At 38.6% G+C, this 17,955-nt stretch overlaps 1 protein-coding gene across 2 annotated transcripts in view; it reads right to left on the minus strand.

The window, feature by feature from the left end:
- Nucleotides 1–9,399, minus strand: part of WDR37 (WD repeat domain 37) — a 42,382-nt gene extending 32,983 nt beyond the window's left edge. The window contains exons 1-6 of one of the 2 annotated variants that reach the window (XM_081882503.1): nucleotides 9,379–9,399; nucleotides 5,915–6,092; nucleotides 5,055–5,151; nucleotides 3,684–3,779; nucleotides 2,872–2,936; nucleotides 1,337–1,420 (exon numbers count right to left, since the gene is read on the minus strand). In XM_081882503.1, coding sequence (XP_081738629.1) covers nucleotides 1,337–1,420; nucleotides 2,872–2,936; nucleotides 3,684–3,779; nucleotides 5,055–5,151; nucleotides 5,915–6,052 — 480 coding nt within the window. In that variant the 5' untranslated portion in view covers nucleotides 6,053–6,092; nucleotides 9,379–9,399. The remainder of the gene's footprint in view (nucleotides 1–1,336; nucleotides 1,421–2,871; nucleotides 2,937–3,683; nucleotides 3,780–5,054; nucleotides 5,152–5,914; nucleotides 6,093–9,378) is intronic. The other variant, XM_081882504.1, reaches the window with a different exon arrangement.
- Nucleotides 9,400–17,955: the final 8,556 nt, after the last annotated feature.

The raw sequence follows: 17,955 nt of genomic DNA on the forward strand, positions 1-17,955 counted from the left end.
AATAAAATCCCCCGCCGCCCCCCCCCCATGTTTTGGAGATTTTATTTGAGATTAAGGTCCCTTTTGCCAGTGCTGGTGAGACTGCTTCTAGAGAAAAGTTCTGCATCACTGACAGGATAGAAACCCCATGAACTGTTGAGATAATGCCAAGAACTGAAACAATCTAATGCAGATTCTCCCACCTGGCATGTTAGGGCAAGAAGAATCTATTATGATGCGAGTGTTACCTAGAAACAAGTTTCACTCAATGTCCAGCTTATGTAATTAAGGCATGGCTTATTAAGCCAGAAAATGCCTAAACCTTATATACGCACATGCAGCCCCTTGGCTTCTTCCTTCACACCAGCAGGGAAGGAAACCAGAACACTGCAAGTTCCCATTGCATGCAAGCTGGGAACTATGGCTTGTGGCTTCCAAACAAGCCAGGATGCAAAAGTCAGCACTGAACTAGTTAACTGCGCTTTCTTGGGCTTTTCTACCCCCCACTCAAATGATGCAGGAGCAGAAGAGGTCCTTACAAATGAACTAAGCTGCTGCATGTCCTGGCTTATGTAGTGAGGACTCGATTACACAATTGCGTTTTCTGTGTTGCTATCACACAAAAAAGAGTAGGGTACACATTTGCTTAAATAAACTTCACAGTCACTAAAAGATAAAATCTTCTTAAAGGAATGTCCAAGGAAAAGACTATATCTTTTATAATTTTCCATTCGTTAATGTTATTCTCGCTGCTTAATACATTGCATATGAGCTATTGTGAGGTTTTGAACTTTGCTTGGCTTTAGTTCCAGCTGCAGCAGTCCTGAATTAGTCCTTTACTAAGTAGCCCAAGATTTTCTGCAGCATCTTCATAAGAAAATAAACACTACTTATTCTCTGCAATACAGCATATGCTGAATCCTAGGTCCACTTGATAAGCTCCCCACCCACTCACTGGCTACAAAACCCCTAAAAACCAAGAAAAGCAGTGTGGAGAATTATACCAAATTTATTCAGTTTAATAAAGAAAGTAATGTCCTAGTTTCTTTTAACTGGGAAGAACTCGTCCGTTTGTATTAATCCAGACTGGTGCTAACACCTTCATCAAATGTAGCAAAGGAATGTAATGAGGGGAAAGCTGCTTTTGGTTTTCAGATTCTGACCTCATCAATTAGTATCCAAAAGCAAAAGCAATAAATTGTTAAGGATGGGTGGCACGAGGTCCTCCAAGAGGGCACAGTTGACAGATATGATATCCATAGAAGAAAACTGGTTAAGATGGCATTCTGCATGTTCCACCGCTCACTACTGTTTAGCTGGGCATGCATACTAGCACACTGGGAAGCAAAGCAGTTACCCAGGAGTCTCCACCCCATATTTCCCAGCTTCCCACGTTGAAGTTGCGAGGTCCACCTGATTTGCCTGGGAAAGAATTTGAGCGCTACATAGCAAGTAAGAAGAGATAAGTATTCAGCACTTTCTTTAAAAGGAAAACAATTTATAACACACACGCTCTCTTAATAGTAAATGTCTTTATTTTAATGACTATTTAAGAAAGTGAACTGCTGTTCGTATTTAATAGATTAATAATACATTAATGCAAAATGGAGGAGATATTTACATCCCACAACATTCATACTGACATTGCGAACTATGTAGAAAGACAAATGAAAATGAAAATTAAACTGAAAATGAACACTAAACACAATTCATTATCAAATTTAAGCATCTCGGCATTTTCTCATAGGTTTGCACATTCAAATTACATCTGATTGATTACCAACTTTTTAATCTAGACTGTATTTGCCTAATAAGCGTGCATTAAAAAGTACGATCAAAAGTAAGCTAAAAAAAACTACCCTGAAGTATTCTGTACTGAAGAGTGCTCCACACACTTTCTTCAGCTCATTCTTGACCCAATCCAAATGGGGGGAGGGCCTACAAATTTGAAATCAAAGTCCTTTTCTAATTCCCAGTATGGCCACCTCTCTAAGTAGCAATGGTTTGGGCAACATTCAGCATAGAGTCAGCAGTGGAGATGGGAGTATAAACTACAAGAACTGCTGGATTGCAAAAGCTTTCTGAGTTTCCTAGAAAGAAGAAAGGCTGACCAACTCCAAACTGTGTTTATGCACGAGGTGGGAAAGTGGTTTTGACCTTAGCTGTTCCGGAAACCAGCCAGAAAGCAAGTAAATAGGGGCAGTTAGCAAACCCAATGTAATTTAATGATCAACACTGGTAAGTGTATTGTGTCTGATCCTACTGATTTGATACTGCCACCATAGGAATTTAATATTTATTTAGCTCTGTTCACAACAAACACCAAAAGTTTACATTTGAACCTAAAAAGCAATATATTTTGAAAGCCCTGTGGAAGATAACAGCATGAAAGGTTTGTATGTGACTTTCTGAGTAATACTTCCATGAGGCAAGAACACACTATTGATCGAAGTATCGATCAGGTCACTGGTAACTGCAATCAGAAGATGCATCTGTTCTATGAATCTACATTTTGAACGAGGACACAACAAAAATGATGTCCACGAATTAGTAAAATTCATGGGGGAAATGGATGTAACACCTATTTAACTTAACTGCATTTTATTCCTACAAAATTCCTCACAATCAAAATGCTACTAGTTTCTATCTTCTATTAACAGGTTTTTTTAAACCCTGTCACAGCTCTCCCTTGCTGCAAACCTCCTTTCCTTTCCAATGCGTTCATTACATTATTTTGAAGCAACAATTCAGAGGAGCGGAAAACAGACGCCAACGATTTTGCTAACCTTCACTAAGCATATCTACAAATAGAAAGTACTTAACAGAAAACTGCCAAATTTAGGCCAGCAAGTAAATACTGCAGGGAAATAAAAGGTTCGGTGTGTTTCATACCTTGCTAGTAGATGCCTTGTAAGTAGTCTTTAATTTCTGAGACAGCTGACTGGTACTATGACTGGCTGTTAAGACAAATAAATTTAAAAGGAGTGAGTTTTTAAAGGCTGTTTCATTATTTTATTCGAACATTTGTGATAACACCCTTCCAACAAATCACCAACTTAAGTTATGAAAAGCCAACTAAGAGAGGCATATTTGTCCACCTTCTTCGGTCGGCCAATTGGTGTCAAAGAAGGATAGAACTTTCTTTATGTATGCTACAACAGCAGCAAGAATACTCATTGCAAAGTACTGGAAGACTCAGGATCTACCCACTCTGGAAGAATGGCAGATGAATGTGATGGACTATATGGGATTGGCAGGAATGACTGGCAGAATCCGAGACCAGGGAGAAGAGTCGGCGGAAGAAGATTGGAAGAAATTTAAAGACTACTTACAGAAATCATGCAAAATTAATGAATGTTAGAATGATGTCTGATAGAAATTAAGTGGTTTCCAGCTGTAATGCTTTAAGAGAATATGGGGGGGGGGAGGTTTAGAAATGGGTTATAATCTATTGATAAGGATTTGCTGAACCAACAATTTGAATTGGAATACAAAAAAGGGAGGTATGAGGAGATCTGGGAAATAAGTTAATGAAAAATAAGTAATGGAAACTTTATGTGTTTTTAAATATTTTTATTTTTGTATTTCTGTATTTTTGTTATTCTCTTTTTCTTCTTCTTTTTTCTTTTTTCTTTTTATTGTATTACTATTGAAAACTTTAATAAATATTCTTTAAAAAAAATACTTGTCCACCTTCTTCTTACCTTTTGTTTTCAGCTGTCCCTTGCTCAGTTCAGCTCCATCAATGGTTTGGCCTTCAGCTGCTAAGCGTTCATTCAGTGTATCAATCTCTCTACGTACTAGTAGTAGCATAAAAATCAATGTTAATGAAGATAATAGGCATTCAATCACAACTTTTAAATTATCACACATTCCCTATTTCCAAGGTCTCAACTGTGCAGCCTAGTAGTCTCCAGTTTCCATCTACCAAAAGGGCTTTTTGCCTCTGCGGTTTATCTGTATACCACAAGTAGTAATCCTAATTTTAAACCAGCAGCCATCAGATTCAGACATGATTTCACAGCAGGCTTTGCCATGAGTAAGTTGCTTCAAAACTACAGTTCCAACGGGAATAACTCTGATGCAAAAGAGCCATTAGTAAATAAAAATAAAAATGCAGGAAGGAAAGACCGCTATCTCTCTTCCACAATCAGCAAGTCACCGCTTGCCAAAGAGCTTGTTCCTCCATGTAATTCCACTCCAGATTGGAAGACAATGAACCCAGCATTAGAGCTTAACATATTTTTGCCAAGTTTAAAAAGAGAGAGCATCCAGTCTAGATATCTGGCACAGCAATCTTGAATCAATAAACACAAGTAATGATAATAATGGAGAATTTTATATATTATACAGCCCTAAAAAGTAGACATAATTCTTCACAAATTCCAAGAACCCCACACTGGCTCTGTCCCCAACATCCCCTCCAGACATCAAGAACACCATCACAAAAAGAATGGGGGAGTTGAAAGGGAGAGCCAAGAACATGTAGATTCCCCCTTTCAGGTCTTCTGTTCAATGTGCAAAGGTCTGGAGATGAAGTCAGCAGGGGTGGAGATGAACTCAAGGATGGAGGTGGGGGTAAAGCAGGCAGTTCTGCTGCCTACCCTCCCACCTATTCTGTAGAGGGCTTATATGGCAAACATATTATTCCTTGCTATGCATGGTTACATTTTTATGCTGCCTTATGATCAAACTGCTGTGGCTTTAAAATATTGAAGCGTAGCTGTTACTTAGTTAAATAAAGAATTAAACAGGAAGCCAGACATCCAAATGATCTGTTTCTATCTTTTTATATATAAAAAAACCCTGCATACTGAACATGACAGACTGTACAGATCAAGAGGAATTAGACAATGCAAGTGCTAGGACCTCAAACACGTGTGATACGTGGAAATGTAACCTGGGAAATGTAAGTGCCCATTCAGAGTTGTTACTGAGCTGTTAATTCACAATCATGTATGGGGGCAGGGGACCAGAATAATTAGCTGAAATATAATGCATCTGGTATATTTTCCATGCCCTTTATTTCAACTTTTCAAATATTTTCCCAATACATTATATAAAGATCAACTCACATTCGAGATTTTCAATGTAGAGGTTTTCAAACTCTCTCTCTATTTGGCCAAAAAGTTCCAGGAGTGTATTTCTTACAGATGATGGCAGTTTAGAATCCTTGAAAGAATAAAAAATATTAAAAAGTATTGGAGTGCTTTATATTGCTTTAGTGCAATTTTGACCCTTAATGCCAATTCTGTAATTTTACTCCAAAATCTATCCTGAAATAATTTTCCCATTATACCAAAGAAGGGTTCAAATTTAAATCATACTTCGATCTCCACTGTCGGGTTGATTTGGGAGGGGACTATTAGTGAGTCACAGAACACTCCGCTAGATGGAGTGAGTGCTATTTTGCCAATTTTTTCAGCTTCCCCAGCTCCCCACCCCAAAAACTACTTTGAAGGGTTGAGGGACTCTCAAGAACAATTGACCATGATTCAGTCATGAACCAAGTAGCATGGAATGGTGGGTGCCTCAATAATGACGACACCATAAACAACTGTCTGAGCCAAGGCTCAGATTCCCTGTTCAGCAGTGAAGACCAATGATGTGGCTTTGAGCACACACACCCCTTGTTTCACCTGAACATTCACAAAGGATGCGTTGAGGATAAATGAGGTGAAGGACTGAATGCTTAGGCATTCACAAGTTTTAAACTAGGAGTTATAGGCTTTTACATTTCATCATTCCTCACAGTATGGAAACCCTCCAGTTTTGTTTTTGAAAAAGAGATCTTTTGTTTTTTGGAATTATATGGAATTAGCCTTGCTGCTCAATAGATTGTTATCAAGCTATTGTCACTTGCCTTAATAGGATTAAGTAGATAATTTAAACAAATATAAACAAACAAATACACACAAACTCCAGCCAAATTTACCTGGCCTTCCAACATCTCTCTCTGCAATCCTGACCGCTCCTGTTCAGAACTGTTTGTTCTCCGTATAGAAAGACTGTGAGATTTGCGTTTCTGCTTGGCTTGGCGAGCAGTGGCACAACTTCCACTTTCTGTGGGCATTACTTCAAAAAAACAACTTCCCAGAAGTTCCTAAGATAAACTAAAATCAAGTGTTAAGTATTAGAATTTGCCTTATATAATGAGTCAGTCTTAGAAGAAATCATTGTAATGGAAAAATTTAAGCCTGCAAAATTCTTAAATCATTTTTAGGGAAGGGGTATTTTGTTTTTGTCTGAGGAAAAAGAGCTGCTTTTAGTTAAGATTATTTAATTCTGATTCTATTTAAAATATAATGCTGTGGATATATGAAAACAGGAGAATTGCGACCACATTCTCTGCCATTAATTGTTAGCTAAAAAGCCACCGTATAAATAAAAAAAACCATCCTCTAGGCTAGGGGCCTACTAAGTGCCTTCGAAATGCAAACCCAGTGAGAATTCCAAAATGCTTCCAGCAAACAATCAAACACCTACTACAGTTCAATGAAGTGCATGCAAAGTCATAAACCCAGCTGTAAGTAAAGGAAGATGATGTTTGAAGGGTGGAGTCAGGTAATATTTAGTAGAATATTTAGTAAAATGTTGCAGCAGTTTACTAACTTGTTCTTTCATAAAACACCTTACACAAAGATTTTGCTATAATCAAATTAAATTATTTAAAAAGTTAATTCATTTAACATTCAATGCTACTAAGAATATTAAAACAGATTTGCAAATGTATCTTTTTTTAACATTTTGCTCTATTTTAAAATCATCATTATGCATTTCAAAAGTCTTCTGAACTGTGTTTAAATTACCTGACAGTACACTTCAACCATACTTGCCCATGCATGAACCATACTGCTCCCATAAGAAAATCAAGTTGTGCTTCATTTAGGGAACAGTGTCCAAGAAACTCCACTGTATCCAAATCTTTTGACAATTAATATGAATCTATTAAGCAAGAAACATTTTCCATTTCCTCCCCTCCTCAAATTCCATTTTAACAAAAGCTGAAGCATTTCCTCAATTAAAAACCTTTCAGTTAAGAAGATGGCCACTGTTCATCTGACAGCGGAATTTGTTCTAGTACAAGAACTTACATAACCATGGGAGGTAGACAACACTTTAACAGAGGTATTCCTCCTCTCTCCCATGGGAAAGAATGCCTCTTCTAAAATGGTGTCTTATTCATGTGTCAATAATCTAAAGACAAATAATACTGTTCAGAATTATAATTCTATTTGTATACAATTTTAAACAATTATAGCTCATAGTTAATCAATTACATTTTCTTTAATTGGTGCCAGCTCTAATTTTAAGATGTGAGTTTTTAGCTTCAATAACAGAACAATGGCTAATTGTTACTTTGAACCCAAGGTTAAAAGACTATCAACTCAGAAGGCAACATTCATTTCCCCCACCCGAAAAAGAATTCCGAAACAATAATGACGGTCCAGGAAAGAGACCCAGGAACTTGCAGAACAAAGAAGAAAGCAATAAAGTTAAGCAAAGAAGTTTGAGCAGCATTTAAAACAACTGTGTGGAAATCCCTGATGTAGGGATATTTGAAAATACACCAACTCTCAAATTAGGAATGAAAACTGTTATATACATCTAACAACTAGAAGACTGTTGGGGTTTGAAAAATCTAGGTTATGAAATCTACAGCCAAAAACAAATGCATGTTTTGCAAATTGCAAGGCAATGTAGTGTAAATAATACTTGAAATTAACGCAGAAAAATACTACGTGACTCTGTTTAATTAGACTTACTAATTAAGGCTGAGGATACTGTATGTTTTGGTACATGGCATTCCTCTGAAGCAGCCTTTCCTACAAGCTAAACGCCCTTTTCACATGTACTTTTCTTGTGACTAGCAACCAACAGAAATGGTATCAGCGGTTTGGAAGATGTCTCCAAAAGGTCAACCTGTTAGTGATAATTTCCCTCCACTAGTCATTATTAAAATTCTTAAGCTCAAAGCAGACCCAAGGGGACTTAGATTTTCCTCATCTTTGTGCTAGCTCTGGCTAAAAGATCTACTACACTCATGGAACAGCTGAACATAGATAATGTATTTTAATCTGATGGTGCAATTTAACCTTCCCTTTTAATCATGGTCAAAATGTTCTGCAAAATGAACACTTTATTTAAGCCATATTTCACGGGATCAGGAAAACAACCGGCTGTTTAGATACAGGCCCTTTTTTATCATTTTCAAGAAGAAAGGAAGAGCCACAATTAAAGTGATACAAACCAAATTTGGAGAGGAGGAAGAAATCATTTTAATATTTATTCATATTTATTCTAAATCATGCACCTACATCTACAAGGTGCTAAAGAAAACACAGGAAAAAGTCAGGCCCCTGCCCAATGCGGTTTCCAGTGCAATTTAGACAAAACTAAAAACCTTCAAAAACTGGAAGAGAAAGACAAACATAATAAAGCACCGTCAAAACCTTTGAGGGGGAAAAATACAATTTTAGAACTAGAGAAGTTATTTGCTCATAAAATGTTAACAGCTTAGTCAGTTGGACATCATCAATCTGCATTTCATTATACTAATGATCCTTTGCACATCTTCATGCACCAGAATGACTGCAAAATTCATGCATTATTCAGGAAAAGACATGCTTAAATGCAAGCCCTCCTCCAGATCTTGCAAGAAGTTACACCTAAAGCTGAGGAGGCAGCAAGCAAACACACACACGGAAGACGGGGAAAAGGAGAAATTAACAAGCAGGATTCAAGGGCCCACTGACACGTGATATTTCTCCTACACCAACCACTGTTGTGTGTAATAAACATGTACACCACTGTATGTGACAACACAGTATATTTATCATTATTAACACACACATCACGAAGCCAGAGTAGGAAAAAATTCATGTGCAGCAGCTCCAAGCGTACTTTAAGGCTGCAATCCAATGCTAACATACATGAAAGTAATCCCCAATGAACTCAATGGGGCTTACTTCCAAGAAGATATATATAGCATTGTACTGTAAAACTATCCAAAAGACCGAACAGCCTTTAGCTTTTAAAGAGAGATTACTGAACCTTAAGGGGGGGGGGTGCGGAATATTATCCTTTAAGCTTTGGTAGCAAATCACTTAAATTGGAAAGGTGATTTCTGTCAAGATCAATTGCCCTTTCACCACAAAAATCTTACAAATTTAATGCAAGAAATGGAATTAACTGAACAAGTCCTTAGCAAAACAGTATGGCACATGGAGATACACAGCACAATCCTATACATGTTTACACAGAAGTAAATCTCATTGAGTTCAATGGGATGTACTCCCAGATAAATGAGTATAGGATTGCAGCCACAAGAGGGGATCATTGCTGGCAGTTACCTGGATTCACCCTATTAAATTAGGTTTTCAAAATAATGGAAATTACCTGTCCAGTATATCAGTGTCATGTTAAATATCCTATGAAAACCATATTAAATATTGATTAGTGAAGCAATACAAAAATTAGTCAAAAAGACTTTCACATTTTAAGTCAATTATTGCTGAAGCATGCAAAACTACTACCTATACTTTAATCTTCCTGCTATCATGCATGTTAAGGGCCACAATGAGAACATTAGTGAGAAATGAAAAAATCCACAATTCAGATGTTGCAGTTTACCTTCAGTATGAGCTGACAGGTACGCTTACTGCACCATCAGAAGCCTACTTCTTGAAAGCATATTCCATTTGTTTCAATGAGATTTAATATCAGTGGAACTGTTTTAGAGTAAAGCCTGATTCAGGTGTTCAGCCTCCCATGAGGGATGAGTGGTGCCCTGCTATGCCCCCTCCCTCCCCAATGCTATCCACACATTAGGGGCATGGCAGCAGCGGGACAGCTTTCCAAATACACACTGGCTAGCCCCATAAGCTATAACCCTGAGCATTCAGGGTTGCGGCTCATGGAGACAAGCAACACACATTTGGCAAGTTGTCCCACTGCAGACATGCCCCCAATGTATTGATAGTACTACGGAGGAAAAAGTACCTGCATGCAAAGACAGGCTCTAGTAAATTGAGTGGACAAGACCAATAGTGGGTCTGATGGTCAAGAAGGCAGCTTCTGCACAAGTTCTAGATAAAGGGAAGTGAGGGGTTGGTAGAGCTCGTCAGCCAAGGAAGGTAGCCCATCTAGGAGAAGCAAAACTCTGGTCCCAAACCTCTGCTGCCTTGGGAGATATCTTTGGTAGAAGAAAATGCTAAGGAGTAAACCCTGCCCAAATCTGGAGTGCAGTTCCTAAAGTAGTTGGGTGGCATCTTGTATGCTCCTTCCCACAACTCCTGCAGCCAAGCTGGTGCTGAACGTATTGCTCCACTTTCCTTTGGATCACATCAGCAAGGGCCAGGAGGTCTTGCCATCTGAGAAGTCCAAGACCTCCATACTCACTGCCCAGGCTTCTTCCCCATGGAAGTCAATTTGGTGCTGCTAATGCAGCAGTTTGACTTCACCCCTGGAGTGCACTCCATGGTCTCTTGATGGATGGGTGCGAACCAGAGAAGGGCCATAGCAGAGCACAGGGACACACACAATGTGGATGTACCCAGCCCCACCTCAATTGATTATAGACCTGCAAGAATAAATACAGAAGTACGGATGTAGTTGTAATCCAAAGTATGCACATTCACTTGCAGGTAAGCATAGCGTGAACTGGATACATGGGATCTCTCAGCACACTGCTAGCTAGGCCATACTGATCAAAATACAGTGTCAAAAGAACATAATCAGATGATTCAAGACAATAAGTAAATGTTAACTATAATATTACATTGTAAACAGACAGGAATCTGCAGGAATCTATACAAACAACCCTGCGCGCATAAGTGAAAATCAGAAAAGGGGGAACACCCTCTAAACACCCATTTTTTCCTGCTCTCCAGCTCTCTTCAATCCAGACCGAAATATCTACAGTTGAAGCTCTGGGGCTGGCTGGAAGATGTGCACTTCAGCTGTTAGGTGTGGAGGCTGAGCAGCCTAAACAAAGCCTTGCTGTGCCTCTGGTCTTTTGGGGGCTTTCTGTGCCCTCAATGACATACTTGTCTGGCTCCAGGGAGGGTCTCCTTGCAAGCCCTGAGGACTTTCACCCATTTCCTGGTACGTACGTATGTATTTCCGAGTGCCACACAGATACGCAGTCGCACAGAAGTCAACTGTGCATTAAGTGGGGTGACGCCTGAATCTGGAGTTTCTCAAGTTCTGTTGGGAGTATTCTCACATTCATAGGCCAAAAGCTGCAACTGTAGCCTTCCCATGGCAACATATGAAACTATCAGGTCACCTAACATAGGTCTGGTTTCTGTAAACCAGTGGATGAACTTGACTGTGCTTTTTAATGTCCCCTTCATTTTTTGTAACTGTTTCGCATGAGGAAGTCAGATCAAGGTTTGACTACACATTTGAACTATATTCATTTGAACTAGTGTTGCACAAATGATATTTTCAAAGCTATTTGCTAACGTAATGGGGCAGCAACTGATGACTCCAACTCAAAACAGCATTATGGTAAAGGTTACATCACACTTGAACTAGTTTGCTAAGTTGCAAACAATACTCCCTTAAATGCCCCAAGCAAAAAATTTTGCAACAGTGATAAATCAGGTCCACAGTAGAAAAATGACTTGCCTTAAGTTATTCACATCCTAACAAATCATCCCATAGAAGGTAGGAGAGATATAAAATATTCTACAACGGCAAAGAGACAACTATACAGTTTTTTAATACTACTATTCCACTATCCGAATTATCCTTTACTGTGCATGTTTTATACCTTTAAATAAAACACACAACATCTATTTTTTATTGAGTGTATCAGATTATTTCTGATTATTTATTTCTGGAAGATAAAATGTAAAACAAATTATCATTTAATTGTCAAAGATGAAACAAGCATAGCAAGCATAAAAGATCAAGCAACAATGTTACAAGGTCACCTACTTTAGCAATAGTTGGTATTCCTAATATGCTTACTTGTCCGATCTTAAGTAATCAAGACGAGTTGTGTAATGACAGAAAAAAATCCCTCAGGCATTCATGTTTCTGAAAGCCAAGAGACAATATCTCTTTCAGGAAATATCAGAATGTGGAAAGAATTACTAAAGCAGTGTGCTTCCTTTTTTGTCCATTTAAAATGGCTTAAGTTTGAGGAAGGGAGAGTGGTAGAGAGAGTATAAATACAAAAGCAAGCTCCCCACCCCTTTCTGCTCTATTCTCCAACATACAGTTTGATTTGGCATTCAAATTTTAAACAGGCATTATAAATGAATACTTTCCTGGGAACGAAGAAGTGCAATTTTAAAGGAAGTGAAACACTTGGAAGAAGTGTTTCCCTTAAACTGCTTTTTAACAAACAGACACAGAAGTTAACAGGTAAGATTTTCAGAGGGCTAGGCATGTTAATCTGTTGCAGAAGGAACAATAAAGAGTTTTGTTGTGCCTTAAAGACTACAACATTTATTGCAGCAATTAGTTAAGATTGTAGAATAAAATTAAGCCTTGTTTAGCGGAGCAGGGATTTTCAAGCTGTGTTCCAAGGAAACTAAGAATTCTTCAAAGATTCGTTGCATTTACCACATACACAAAAATAGCAATGGTAGTCAACCTTTCCTAAATGATGGCTTGCTCACAACCAGTGTTAGATAACCAGTGTTATATAAGCTAATCACCACATGGCACCTTAAACCTAGGTTATGGGTGCCACCTCTGACTAGTCACTTGCTTATGTGGTGGGGTTTATTATTGTTATTCATTTCTATACCTCTCTAAAGAATCAAATGAAACAATCCAGAATAAAACAGCAACAAGACATTTCCACAAATTGGCTGGCTGGCTGGTGCGCAGCTGCTTCTTTTGGTGCTTGGGCGCACAATAGAAAATGCTGCTGCGTACTAGCCATGTGATGGAGATGTCAGTCCCAAAAAATGTTTTGAACTAAAACTCCCATTGAAGGGACGTGGGTGGCACTGTGGGTTAAACCAGAGCCTAGGACTTGCCGATCAGAAGGTCGGCGGTTCAAATCCCCGCGACAGGGTGAGCTCCCGTTGCTCGGTCCCTGCTCCTGCCAACCTAGCAGTTCGAAAGCACGTCAAAGTGCAAGTAGATAAAGAGGTACCGCTCCGGCGGGAAGGTAAACGGCGTTTCCATGCACTGCTCTGGTTCGCCAGAAGCGGCTTAGTCATGCTGGCCACATGAACCGGAAGCTGTACGCCGGCTCCCTTGGCCAATAAAGTGAGATGAGCGCCGCAACCCCAGAGTCGGTCACGACTGGACCTAATAGTCAGGGGTCCCTTTACCTTTACCTTAAAACTCCCATTATTCCTGACCATTGGCCATATTGGCTGAGGATGATGAGAGTTGCAACCCAAAACATCTGGAGGGCACCATGTTGAATGGCATTGTTCTAGACCAGTACTTTAACTAGGGGTGGAGGCCTGAGCAGCACCCCATGTGAATTCAGAGCACATTCATGAAAATTCCCTGGAATCCTTTATAAATTTCAGATAGTCATCAGAAAGACAAGTAAACAAATCTGCAATATTATGACAATTCTGACCACCAAAATCAGCAGCCATGATTCAGGGAAGCAGACAGTTCTGTTTATCCAGAAGATCTCTTCACTTTTCCTGGTGTCAGTGTCCCAGAGGACAATTCTTCAGTCTTTATTTAAGATTTGCCAAACCAGTTTGCATTAGGAACAGGAGTGGAAGGGCAGTATTAAAATAGAAGGTTGGGACAGGATCATAACAAAGAATATTAAGCCAGGAATGGACCCAGTGGGTCAGTCAGTTAACTGAGGAAAGCCAGCAGATACAGGAAGGGAAGAAAACAAGCAACAGGAAACCCAGTTCTAATATGTTCTGGTAAAAAACTGCTGAGACACTGAGGCAGGAAGGAAACAGATTGAAACAGGATGCCATGTGGAAAGATTGGTACATGCATATCACCTGACTCGAGCACTGAAGTTCTCAAACAGTGGCTACAGGAAAAATGAGCCTCGTCTAAATTTTGCAATATGCATCTACCTATTCCCAGCCACTTGCAAATGGTGGCCCAAAGAATTTGACTGTGATGACCTGACAGCTGAGTTCTTCTCACACACTATCCACAATGCAGTCTGCTTTTTAATTCAGGAGTTTCTGTGGCACAGCATGGGAAGCAGATGATTGGGTGGATAGGCCTGTTAGATGGGCTAATGACAACAAGCATATATGAAACAGTCCTCTGGTCTAACAGCTAAAATGTCCAACCAAATTACATGATTCTTTTCAACCAGTAATTTCATAGCTTCCAAAGCTCTGCTAATTTTCATGAGCAAAACCAGCAATTTCCTTAGGTCACATCCTTGTTCACTTTCCTTATCATAAACACACCTGGTTGAAGTGCGTGCTTTAAAGCCATATCTAATCTCCATTTACTATGCATAAACCCAGATATTTATCTGTACGTTTCATTATTCCATTAACAATATTATCTCATTCTGTTACACGTCTCTCTTAATTCCGACCTTGCCCAGTGTTGTTAAAAAGCCCTGACCAAATACGAAATTTCTTCACATATTGCTGGAATCCAATGATTTTTATAACAGCAGAGATGTGGTCTTGCTTTCCTCAAAATTAATAAAGCTTTATTCTTGCCTATTCACAGTATACTCGCAAAGTTTCTGCTTATTTTAATATTGATTTTGTAAAATAATAATAATGTTCATAAAATATAAATATGAGTAGGAAAATATGACAATTTGATTTGAACTTGAAGTCTACAAGCACTTGGAAAACACTCAGTCGTTTTCCTGATTAACAGCTAAATAGGAGGAAAGCACCTCCATCACTGGCTGATAAATACATTTTTTAATTCATCATTATGGGAATTTGATGGCTATTCAAACAGTACCAACAATTAATCCAAAATGATATTAACCATGGTCACATTATATAGCATATATGTTGAGTACATAAAGTACATGTTGCTAATTAAAAAATGAGCAAGAATGCTTGTGAAGATTCCACATAGTTCCGAATATAAGAAAAAATCAAAGCCTACTTTGAGGTATTTTTCCAATCAAGCCATGTATAAATTTTATAAAATAAATAAAATAATGAAACTGAACAAAACTGTCAAATCTAGCAATTCCACTGTCATTTTTGCAACCTGGGGGATGTGCCACAACTTGCCATTCTAACCTAGTAATGCTGAAACTATCTGAGCTTTTTTATCACATACTCAGTAATAAAATCTTATCTCAGCCATCCAGTCAGGAATGAGATTGTTCATGTCATACATGCACTGCCCAAGATATCCTCTGCTGCACTACTTTTTAAAATAAATTTCACCTTCCCCTTTTTCTCCTTGATGACAAATAGCATAAGGTAAAGAAAATTAGAATTCAACTAACCAGTGACAAAAGGGTTTTGAAAATTATTATTTTACCACTTTAATGCAAATGTGGGAGGATTATGTGTCAAGGGATATTGGAAATAGTTATTTCTTCCATAATCAAAGCTTGAGAATTAATAGCAACATGGGAAGCTGCCTGCTAACAAGAAAGACCAACCAACCACTCATCTCTCTCATTATTGCCAAAGTCTCCAGTGATTCAGAAAGGAATCTTCAAAGTCCTACTTGGACATGATGGGAACCTTTTGCAGACAATGAATGTGCTTTACCTATTGAGTTGGAATGCCTCTCCCAAATTTCTATGTCAATATGTGATTTTTTTATGCTACAGTATTTTAAATTTTGTTGTGATATATATTTTTATTTGGAATTCATGTCATGTTTGATTTTATCACAGAATAGGAGGATATAAATGCCCAAATAAACAATCACCACTGTACACAGAAACATAACCTGGAAACATTACAGCAGCACAGTAACCTGGGCATTCAAAATTTCTTGCTACTTCATTAGAAACAGAATTTCAGTGTGAGATTCTATCAACAGTCCATCAAGATCAGCATTATTTTAAAATGGGTAGCCAGAGGCTACAGGGTGATTTATATGAATGGCAGAATGGCAATACCTATGTCTCATTAGTCCTCACAATCTGACAACCTACTGCCTGCATCACTTTTAAACTGGGTTGCTTATTTCTGTATGTAGCATTAGTACGTTAAGAATCCGTGATGCAGATGAAAGGCATGCTAATATTCTATGTATAGGAACAAGTAGTCAAGTTTAAACATTATGTTAAACATAATGCAAACATTAAACATCATGGGCAACACCCACATGGGTATGAAGTTTTTATACACTAAATGTTACTTCTTCTTGGGCCTAATATCTGGAACATACCATCTTTCAACACGATGAGTAGTAGCAACTAACAGATTGATCCTGCATCAATTTATCAATTCTTTTCAGCCATGGGGAGATTGTGGCCTTCATGAAACCTTAAGAAAATAAATTCCAAAGGATGTGATATTCCATAGGTTTTGTGTTATATTAAATGTTTTCTTTAGCTTAGTTATCACAGACAATACTTATCCCCCAGTCTATACATTTCAGCAAGAGGCACCAAGAAACTTTATGTCTCTTAGGGACAGCGATTTTTCTCCTTAATATCATCTCATTTCTAAACCTAAAGGAGATGCATCCTAACAACATTTTTATATAGCCTGCAGGTTTATCAGAGAGGGTCTCTTTTGTTTTGGTTCAGGCAAACAGCATTAATCACTTGTTCAAGGGAAACAAATGCAAGTGAAGGCTTCTCTGCCATTAAATCATTAACCACATCACTGTTACAGAAAAGGTCTAACCAAACTAGGTGGCCTCAAGTAACTACTCTGTTTGAGCTCCCACTGCATAATAAGTAAATAATATTAATTTACCTTAATTGGACAACATAAAGATTACTGAGAATTTATTTGAAGTGGTCTGAAATACTTAAAAATGATATGTAAGTGATTACTACTGTTGGAAATACATATATGTGCTATGTGAATGCTTATTTTCATTAATAATACAGAGTTAAAACAGATGCAACACTGTTTCAATTCACTTGGTATGAAACTCAAACACCGCAAGCCCTGTAGAATGCAGCTTAAGCTTTTTCCAAAACTACAGAAAAAGCACTATTATTTTATATGTGTTCTGGGGATGTGAAGTTCACTGAAACACTACAGGCTCTCTGAATCTAACTGGCAGCCTTCCACACACTAATTGCCCTGATTACCTCATTTGTTCAAGAAACATACACCTTGCAGCAAGGGTACTGGTGAACACCTCAGCATTCAAACAGCAGGATTCACTTTCAGGCTATTCAGAACAACCACCACTTAACTTAAGACAGTTAATGTGACCTTCTGTGTGGTGTGTGTGTGTGTGTGCGTGTGTGTGTGTGAAATGTTCTCCCTTTTGAATGAGTACTGTAAATCCTCATTTATTTATCCTGGGCTTTCCCTGACCATTAGTACCAGCCGCAGATGTCCTTGGTTCTGGCTGCTCCGAACTTTTTAACCTGATAATGTTAGCTTGACTGGATTCCTGTACTGTTTGATGCTGTGAACGGTTTACAGCATAACGCCTTTCCTGTTACGGTAATGATAAAGCAGCACAGCTGTTATCTTTTTAAGTAAAATAAAGCAAAATTCGGCTGCAGGCAGCCCCCTTACTCCACCCCCCCCCAGCGCCTCTTTCTTCAAATACCCCATTCTGTAAACCTGTCTATTTTATCAAACTTGATTTCTGCCCAGGCACGCACACACAACTGAAAAACAAAAAAAAAGGTTGAAAATGAGCACAGAAATGTAACGGAAACACAAAGAAGCATGCTGTTTACATGGGGTCCATCAACTCCCCACCCCACCCCACCCCACGTGCGGGATATCCCTCAGCAGTTCTCCTAACCTTCACACACACACGAGGCATAGTGTACCTATTGGCACTTCACCCCAACCTTAATACAGATCTTGTCCCCCTCCCCCAAACATACACAGACACGCTCCAGTTCCCTGTGGAGGAGAAGCAGAT

The sequence above is a fragment of the Podarcis melisellensis genome (assembly GCF_964234715.1).
Source record: "Podarcis melisellensis genome assembly, chromosome: 12".
In the NCBI taxonomy this organism is placed as follows: Eukaryota; Metazoa; Chordata; class Lepidosauria; order Squamata; family Lacertidae; genus Podarcis; species Podarcis melisellensis.